Genomic DNA, 9,051 nt, shown 5'->3' on the forward strand with positions numbered 1-9,051 from the left:
AAAATGTCATATTTTTGTGGGACGGACGAAAATAAAAAGTGCACATATTTTTATGGGACAGATGGTATATTATATATGTTCTTCCTTTTTTAGAAATGCAAGTCTGCAAAATAGTACTCCCTCTATCCCATAAAAGATGACACACTTGGGCAATAATACGAGATTTTATGAGATATTGTTTTGTATATTAAGTTGAGAGAGAAAATAGTATTTTTTTTAATTAATATAATAGAAAACTTTTTCTAAAATAGAAAATATAACATATTTTGCAGGAAAAATTGAAAAAGAAAATGTGACTATCTATTACGATGAGTAGTTTTTTTAAATTCCACTAAATTTATAATTAATAAAGTATTGAATTAAAAATTAAATTGTCAAGTAAACTTAACTATAATAATACACACATGTAAATATTTGCATACAAATATCTAATTAAAAATTGAATTATCAAACAAACTGAGTTATAATAATTAATAAAGAGGAAAAGAAACATCAAAATATAAAAATGCGTCGTCATTTTCTAATTATAAAAAATCACCAATTTACTAGTGTACCATTTAAATATTACTGCTAATTAAAGTTTACTAGTAAATTATAAAGAACATAAATTACTAAGTAATATGGTGTAAAAGAAAAAAAAAGAGAATAAAAAAGGCCAAGCATTCGCATTCCCTATGGAGTATTGCCATTCAACTATTACAACTAATTAAATGCAAATAAACATGAAACGGTGTCGTTTCCAATGCACAGCACCGTGCTGTGTTTTTCATGCACTGCAGGGGATCCATCCCCCCATTTTAATTACACTCCAATCTCCCTACTTCACTCACTTTTTCTCTCTCTAAACTTACGTTATCAGATCCCGGATCTATTGATTGATTTTGCAGATCCAAAACCTACCTCTTAATTAGCTGAAGATTTTGGTTTGAGAGAGAAGGTGCGAGCATGTACGGTAGGGATCCATGGGGAGGGCCTCTGGAGATAGCGGCGGATTCCGCCACCGACGACGACCGGAGCCGGAACTTGCAGGATTACGATCGGGCGGCGCTGTCGCGGCCGCTCGATGAGACGCAGCAGAGCTGGCTGCTCGGCCCCGGCGAGCAGAAGAAGAAGAGGTATGTGGATCTCGGCTGCATTATCGTTAGCAGGAAGATCTTCATCTGGACTGTGGGGACCATCTTAGCTGCCGGATTACTAGCCGGATTTATCACCTTGATCGTCAAGACGGTGCCGCGCCACCACCACAAACCTCCGCCGCCGGATAATTACACGCTCGCGCTCAACAAGGCCCTCATGTTCTTCAATGCTCAGCGATGTGAGTGTTTTCAAACGTGATTCGCTGCTTAATTTGTTTTTATGCTTTTTGCATCTGATCAGTTTCCTTAGAATTGGGGGTGATTTCTCTGATTTGAATTAGTGAGTTGTTGTGATTTGATTTGTGGAGGTTGTTATTTTATTCTAGTTTTCATCCATTGGATGATTGTGATAGATGAATTGGAGTATGATCTGAAGGAAGGTTCTAATTTGATGCAGCTTTTGCAGTAGAAAACTGATAAATTGAAGATTCATTGTATGTCTTTAATTATCAAGTTATGCGCAGTCTAATTATTGATGCTCCTGTTCACAGCTGGAAAACTACCGAAGCACAATAATGTATCGTGGAGAGGCAACTCTTGTGTGAATGACGGCGAGCCTGATACTCTGTTTAAAGATCTGTCGGGTGGCTATTATGATGCCGGAGATGCAATTAAGTTCAACTTTCCGCAAGCTTTTGCCATGACGATGTTGAGTTGGAGTGTAATTGAGTACAAGGGGAAATTCGAAGCAGCTGGAGAGCTTAACCACGTCAAAGATATAATCAAGTGGGGGACTGATTATTTTCTCAAGACTTTTAATCATACAGCTGATACTATAGACCGAATTGTGTCACAGGTATAACTCGGAACTGTGGAAATCCAATCCCATGAATCTTCACTTATATCATGCTAGGATAATCCTGTGCTTCCGTTAATGTCTTGCATCTCTTTAGCTTTCTGTCGAAAGGGGCACGAGTTATTCTTTTGCTTTGGTTATTCTCATCATTCGATCACCCTTACACAGCTTCTGTTGTTTAAAAGACTTCTCGATAGATTTCACCAGATACCTTGAATTGTCATAGGCTTAAGTAAAATATTGAGCATCTATAGTTCCTTATATGCAGGTAGGAAAAGGGGATACAACATCAGAGACAGAAAATGATCACTACTGTTGGATGCGGCCAGAGGACATTGATTATGATAGACCTGTCGAGGAATGTCACAGTTGCTCAGATCTGGCCGCAGAGATGGCTGCTTCGTTGGCTTCTGCATCTATAGTTTTCAAGGACAACAAGGCATACTCACAGAAGCTTGTCCATGGCGCTAAGACTCTCTTTAAGTTTTCTAGGGATCAGCGTGGTAGATATAGTAATGGTAATGAGGCAGCTAAGTTCTATAACTCTACTGGCTACTATGACGAGTTTGTTTGGGGAGCTGCTTGGTTGTACTATGCCACGGGCAACAATTCATATCTTCAGCTTGCTACACATCCTGGTATTGCCAAGAATGCAGGTGCATTCTGGGGAGGCCCCTACTATGGTGTGCTTAGTTGGGAAAACAAGCTTGCCGGTGCCCAGGTAAGCAACATAAATGCTAACATATTCTATCTGACGTCGGACTTAGCTACAACTTAAGTTTATGTTTGCTAGTTTATGGAGTATTACTTAGATTGACATTAGCAAATATCAGTTTGTGTTTTATCCTAATTGATCTTAAGGGGTACTCCCAAAATGCCAAAGCCGTCTTGCTTTTCATTTTAACTTGCTTTTTTTTTCTTATCGGCCATTGTCACATGGGAAACTATTGTCTCTTTTCTGCAGTGTTGCTGTTTAGTGTCTACTTCTTGCGTGTGGGATTTGTGCTAATCAATTGCACAACCATCTTTTGTTTCCCTGGCAGGTGCTTCTGAGTCGTCTAAGGTTATTCCTGAGCCCTGGCTATCCTTACGAAGAGATTTTGAAAACATACCACAACCAGACCAGCATATTCATGTGCTCATTCCTGCCATATTATACGTCCTTTAACAGAACAAGAGGTAATCTAATTTTCTACATAGCATCTCATCCATAGTAACTAGTAAGTGGTTTATTTCTGTTGGATGCTTTAGTGATTTTTCTGATAATCATGAGCAGGTGGCTTGATCCAGTTAAATCACGGGAACCCTCAGCCTCTTCAGTACGCAGTCAATGCAGCTTTCCTGGCTACCTTGTTTAGTGACTACATGAAAGCTGCTGATACACCTGGCTGGTATTGTGGGCCTCGATTTTACTCAACAGATATCCTCCGTAACTTTGCAGAGACCCAGGTACGATTCACTTCATATACAAAGAGTGCTGTTTTGACTTTAATATTGGTGATGGTTTAACAACTAGTACATATCTTTGCTCCCATTTCTCCAGATAAATTATATCCTTGGTAAGAATCCTAGAAAGATGAGTTATGTTGTGGGTTTCGGCAATCACTATCCGAAGCATGTCCACCACAGAGGTGCCTCCATTCCAAAGAACAAGGTTAAGTATAGCTGCAAGGGAGGATGGAAATGGAGGGACACGTCCAAGCCGAACCCTAATACTATTGTTGGAGCTATGGTTGCTGGTCCTGACAAACACGATGGTTTCCGTGATGTTCGCTCTAACTACAACTACACAGAGCCAACGCTCGCAGGAAATGCTGGGTTAGTTGCAGCCCTTGTGGCCCTGTCTGGAGAAAAGACTGCCGGCATTGACAAAAACACGATTTTCTCGGCCGTGCCACCCATGTTTCCGACGCCACCACCACCACCAGCACCTTGGAAGCCATAGATCCTACTTCTATCTTTTTCTTTCTGCTGTGTGACTGGACGATTCGGATACTCGAAGTTTTTGCTAATTTTGGGGAAGAATCTTCAACTTTGAAGGAAGGAACAAGTAGGCTGAAGATCGGAGTTGGAACATAGCTGGCTATTTGGAAAATTGTCCAAATCTAAAAAGAAGAATCTTTGCCAACTCAATTTACTTGGAAATTGTGATAGTGTGTATGTATATGTATGTATCAACACCAACATGTATTCTTTGAACAATAGAGTTTGAACATGAACTGCCAATTTGCTGTTTTGTTTTAAACGTTTTTGATGAATGGTTTTGGGAATAATATTCATGTCATTCTAAAATTTTAATTATGAATGGGAGGTTGGCTTTGATTCGAGAATAGCCGGTCAGATTTTTGCACATATTGAAATCAATTTATTGAAGCCAGATATCCTTTTGCTACTAGTACATGACAACGATAAAAATATTTTTTTCTTTTGTACAAATATATGAATATGAATATATTTCTTCTAGTTTACATGTACTTGTAGGCTAGCAGCCGATATACATATTTAAAATTGAAATATGTTTACCAAGGGAAAGCACCACATCACCTAGTACACATGTAGCAGTATTTTTCATATAGTTAGTGATGGTTTAAAGGTCGAAACTATGGCTGTTGAAATGGAAGACGGGCTGGTTAGATCGTCGACCGAGATTCTGCGTCCTACACTCCTTAGCAACACTGGTTTGAAGAGTCGAAGGCCCGCAAACAACCACACCTATGTCAACACACCCCCATCGATCTCTCATTGCTCCAAATATTCCTGGAAAGTCGGGTCTCTGACCATAACGAATAGTGCTGAGGTATTGTTGCTCCTTGGACGAAGCCTTGTGCAGCACCTCTCTCTTCGTCTTTGTCTTTGTATTTGTCTTATTGTCGGACACATTTTGAAGGCTGCGAGTTTTCATCTCCCAAAAATGCCAGAAAATGATAAGCACGCCACCGAAAACAAGGACGCTTAGGGTCATGCAGAGGAGCAATAGAAGGCCTTTATACCAAGTATACTCCACATTGTAGGGATTGACGTAGAAGGTGTTCACCAATGCCACCGTCGCTACTAGACCAACTGTCGAGACCGACACGTACATCCCCGACCATAAAATGTTTCCGGTTCCTACCAGCACCGACATTCCACACCCCTTGGACTCGGAAGCAGGGGAGAAGGAGTCAGGATGAATTGCCTCTAATGATGGTGGCTTACCCTCTTCCTGCAATCAAAATGCAATTATCTAGATACTCATTTTGTAATGCACAATCACACTTGAAAACACTTACGAGTGAAGGCTGCGACTGGCGAGTGACATAAGTCTGGATTTCAAGATTTAAGGATAGGTTGAAGTTGTCCATGCCCACAACTGTTTGCAGGAGAGGAAGCTCATCCGTCTGCTTGACGGCCCAAACGATGAGCACGTTTGTGGGTAGGCAAGGCTTGCCGTCATTCATCCTCTGCAGAATATCACTCAACATAGCCAAGAAAGGTGATATCCCAATGCCGCCTGCCACAAGTATCAGATTCTCGTACTTCAAATGATACGCGGATTCATGGCCGTAAGGCCCCTCTACAGACACCTTCAGCTTGGAATCTTTCTCAGAGATGCGTTGTTCTAATTTCTGAGTCCAGTCTCCCAAAACCTTTATCAGCACCGCCAGATGATGATCACCGTCGAGAGGGCTCGACGACACGCTGAAGGGATGCCATTGAAGCCAAGAGAGCTCCCGGACTTGGAGAAATATCCAACCAAGCGCGTTGTAGTGCAAATCTGCACATGCATATATAATTAAACATCTTGTACACGGAGACGGTTAATTTCAGAACTCTTCTTAAAGTCAGAACACAGAACCATAACAGTTTGCAAATACATCACAAAACATATCACTTCCTCACTCATGAATATCAGTTTCTGACTCATATATGTTTTGTGACGCCAACTGATATTTTACTGTATCAGTAAACGCAGACATTGTAAATACATACTTGGTGGTTTGGAGAGGACTAGTTCGAGAGTGCCGCAAGGGAAGGATCGGGCGGAGAGGACGTCGACAGTCCTCCGGGACTGGCAGAAACGGAGGAAACGGTCGAGCATGAAGAGGAATATTCCGGCTGCAACGTAGCAGAAGCTGAGGCTGCCGATGTGTAAGGCCATGAAGACGACAAAGACGACGTATAATTGGTGGGTGTAGAAGAAGAGCTCGAAGTTGACTCTCCTAACACCAGGAAGAGATGTGACCCACATGAGCAAACCAGCTGCAAGGCTGATCACACCAGGAAGATTCGCCACGCCTATGTTTTTCCATTCCATTAGCTGCATCAAATCAAATATGTGAGTTGGCCCAAAATTGCAACTACACTACTTTGTAAGGAATGAAGAAACTGACTTGATCGAGAAGGCGGCCTTCGATGGTCCATGCGATGGCGTAGAAAAGGCCATGGAGAGTGAAGAGGATCATAGTGAGATGGCCGAGCCAGACGTGATATCGGGCAGCATGCTCGAAGGGGATGTCGATGAGGCGGAGAAGAAGTGAGCCTCGAGCAACTGGCAGAAACAGAAGGGCGACGCAGAATAATCCGATCACACCCAACCTTAGGCCCATTAGTTCTATCATGAATATCCTACAAAACCATATCAGATTTGCATCAACAAATTAATATGCATAGAATACATCAACAAAGTACTAAGAGTCTTACTTTAGTATAATGGAATTATTTAGTGAAATATGGGGGTCACTTGCTAAATATAGTAAAAGTAAAATGAGACATATATTGGCGAACGAACTAAAAAGAAAAAGTGGAACATTTAATAATGGACGAAGGGTATATTTTTAAAAATAGATCACATTTCTTATAATAAAATAATAGTCCCTCATATTCTATCATTCTTTTAAAAAAAAAATTAGACCATAAACACTTAAAACACTTTTTTGTTACGAAATAGTTGCATTCAAAAATTGCAAATCTATAAAGAATCATGGTAAACGCACTAAAATGATAAAAACCACAGCATTATTTAGGCAAACTCTAATTCTACGTTGGTATCCAATTGTAAGATTGGCGACTATTCTCCATTATACTCGAATTCCTAAAATATAGTCCATTTTTGTTATTTTAGGAATTAGTTCAATTCCAATTTTAAAAGTAACTTTTTTATGGGATGCACTTTATTTTTTGTTACTCTAATCACTTTTTTTATTTTTATGTATTTTACCAATTTCGTATTGAAATATATGTCAATTTCAAATTTTTTACTTTTTTTTGCGACGGATGAAGTATTTAAAAATTAAGGAATTAATTAAAAAATATGGCGTATTTATGAAGGAACAGAGGAACAATATTTTGAAAATCGAATCAAACTGACCGCTCACCATATGGACTATTATGAACCAAAAAATTGGCCAGTTCAATCGTGAAATGGCTAAGCAGTTAGGTTTTTGAATTTTTGAGTTCCTTTTAAGTTTTTTAATTTTTTAAAATAACAATGATGATTTGAGCTCCAGTAATCTTCAAGTTGGAAATAAAAGTAATATATTATTAGTGCATATCATACTGTAAGTTGATAATTTTCAATATATTGTTATGTTTGATTATTTTAATAAATATTTCGTTTATTATTTGATAGTATTTGAACTATATTTGGAAACATATATTGACATTTCATACTTTATCTGTTCCAATAGTATTGAGTCATATATTTATTGTTGGACCGTTTAATGATTTATCTTTTCTTTTGATAAAAACATACTCACTTACCTTTTTTTGCCATACTTTATTCTGAAAATTTTGCATAAAAATCGAAGATTGGTTACCTCTCTTCATGATTAGGCAGATGAAATAAGGGCAGCACCTCAAAATTCTTCACAAATTCTGCATAAATCGCCCACACTACGTAAGTCGTAAACACCGCGATTCCGATCACCTCCCCCGCCGACACCACTCCAAACGCCCCATCCACCAGAATCGGCATCGTCCACAGCCTCAGCCTTGCCTGCTTTCCACTCTTCTTCCTGCATAATTAAACCCTTCAATTCATTTCCAATTCTGTTACGGACGGAGAGTTCTCCGTAACAAGGCTGGTTAACTAACTTCTCGGAGTGATAAGGTGATCGAACCTTCGCGTGCTCGAAGGTACTGTTTCACGGACGTTCTCCATTGATTGATTAAAATGATAACAATCTCTCCTATTTATAATACTATATAGGATTCGTATCAAATTCACACACATAGCTCAATTAATCCTTCCAATATGAATGTACATACCCATGATTCTCGTCTTCTTCGTCTTGTAAATAGATGTATGCACTAGCAAGAAACGCAATGAGCAGCACCGGAGCACTGTAAATTAGGAATACACCTCCTACATAAAAAAAAATCGCGTTATCGGATTGATAAGGTGGATAACTCATCTATCTTGAAATTATTACTTTTTTATTTTATTATATTTTGTTTATTTATCTTTCCTAGTGAACTGTCATGTGCAAACACAGTACCTGACACTCCGAACATAGGGGTGTTCATAGCTTGAATCAATTTGAGATAAGGTTTATGGACAGCATCGGATGGATAGAGAAATATGAGAGAAGCCCATGCAATGAAAATCACCCACATTGAAACTTTTAAGATCCATTTTGTTGATGAAACAAGAAAATTAGGTGTGGCCTTCAAATTCTCATTTCTTGAGAGAAGAGGCTGTTTGCTTGATTTCTCCTCCATTTTTGGCTAACAAAATCTCATGGAAATGCCAAAAGGGCTTTTCTAGGATATGGAATTTCGTCTACCACTAGCTACCATCTATCTATATATTGAAAGAAATTTGTATTATTATTTTTTTAAAAATGGTAAATTAAAGTAAAGAAAAACAAATACAATTTGGTATCATGTAGTAATGGCGGGATAAGGAATCAACATCAAGGCATATTCATCATGTGTATTAGTGAAAAGACAGAAATGAACTTGAACCACATAAACTGAAGAGGCCTACACACTTTTAAATGATTTTATTTATATTATATTTTAACGTTTATCGAGCACTACCGCATGATTTTTTAAGGGAATATATGGACAATTATTCCTTGATTTTCTGTAAACATAGATATATGACGCCAATAAAATAAAGGAGAAAAAAAGTAAAAA

At 38.7% G+C, this 9,051-nt stretch overlaps 2 protein-coding genes across 3 annotated transcripts; one reads left to right on the forward strand and one right to left on the reverse strand.

Annotated features, from left to right (window-relative positions):
- Positions 1–794: 794 nt before the first annotated feature.
- On the forward strand, positions 795–4,224 carry LOC121758633 (endoglucanase 25-like). Its single transcript, XM_042154012.1, has 6 exons — positions 795–1,315; positions 1,628–1,932; positions 2,201–2,653; positions 2,976–3,111; positions 3,209–3,381; positions 3,476–4,224. Exons 1-6 carry the CDS (start codon positions 946–948, stop codon positions 3,875–3,877), a joined length of 1,839 nt encoding a protein of 612 aa, XP_042009946.1. The 5' UTR covers positions 795–945; the 3' UTR covers positions 3,878–4,224.
- A 123-nt stretch (positions 4,225–4,347) lies between these two features.
- Positions 4,348–8,696, reverse strand: LOC121758632 (ferric reduction oxidase 7, chloroplastic-like). Of its 2 annotated transcripts, XM_042154010.1 has the most exons (7): positions 8,409–8,696; positions 8,179–8,275; positions 7,728–7,925; positions 6,303–6,537; positions 5,902–6,229; positions 5,202–5,686; positions 4,348–5,134 (listed from the first exon to the last, which is right to left on the reverse strand). In XM_042154010.1, exons 1-7 carry the CDS (start codon positions 8,629–8,631, stop codon positions 4,520–4,522), a joined length of 2,181 nt encoding a protein of 726 aa, XP_042009944.1. In that variant the 5' UTR covers positions 8,632–8,696; the 3' UTR covers positions 4,348–4,519. The 2 variants fall into 2 exon arrangements, with proteins under 2 accessions (XP_042009944.1, XP_042009945.1); XM_042154011.1 differs by lacking the exons at positions 8,179–8,275; positions 8,409–8,696 and adding an exon at positions 8,031–8,094.
- Positions 8,697–9,051: the final 355 nt, after the last annotated feature.

This window comes from Salvia splendens, chromosome 12 (assembly GCF_004379255.2).
Source record: "Salvia splendens isolate huo1 chromosome 12, SspV2, whole genome shotgun sequence".
Taxonomy (NCBI): domain Eukaryota; kingdom Viridiplantae; phylum Streptophyta; class Magnoliopsida; order Lamiales; family Lamiaceae; genus Salvia; species Salvia splendens.

Bases quoted from the DNA above. Each gene is read 5' to 3' on its own strand.
- LOC121758633 (XM_042154012.1), top strand. From the start codon at position 946: ATGTACGGTAGGGATCCATGGGGAGGGCCTCTGGAGATAGCGGCGGAT. The intron at 1,316-1,627 runs GTGAGTGTTTTC...TCCTGTTCACAG, and splicing joins GTTCTTCAATGCTCAGCGAT to CTGGAAAACTACCGAAGCAC. The intron at 2,654-2,975 runs GTAAGCAACATA...TTTCCCTGGCAG, and splicing joins ACAAGCTTGCCGGTGCCCAG to GTGCTTCTGAGTCGTCTAAG.
- LOC121758632 (XM_042154010.1), bottom strand. From the start codon at position 8,631: ATGGAGGAGAAATCAAGCAAACAGCCTCTTCTCTCAAGAAATGAGAAT. The intron at 8,276-8,408 runs GTACTGTGTTTG...TTTTTTATGTAG, and splicing joins CCCTATGTTCGGAGTGTCAG to GAGGTGTATTCCTAATTTAC. The intron at 6,538-7,727 runs GTAACCAATCTT...ATGGTTTTGTAG, and splicing joins CTGCCTAATCATGAAGAGAG to GATATTCATGATAGAACTAA.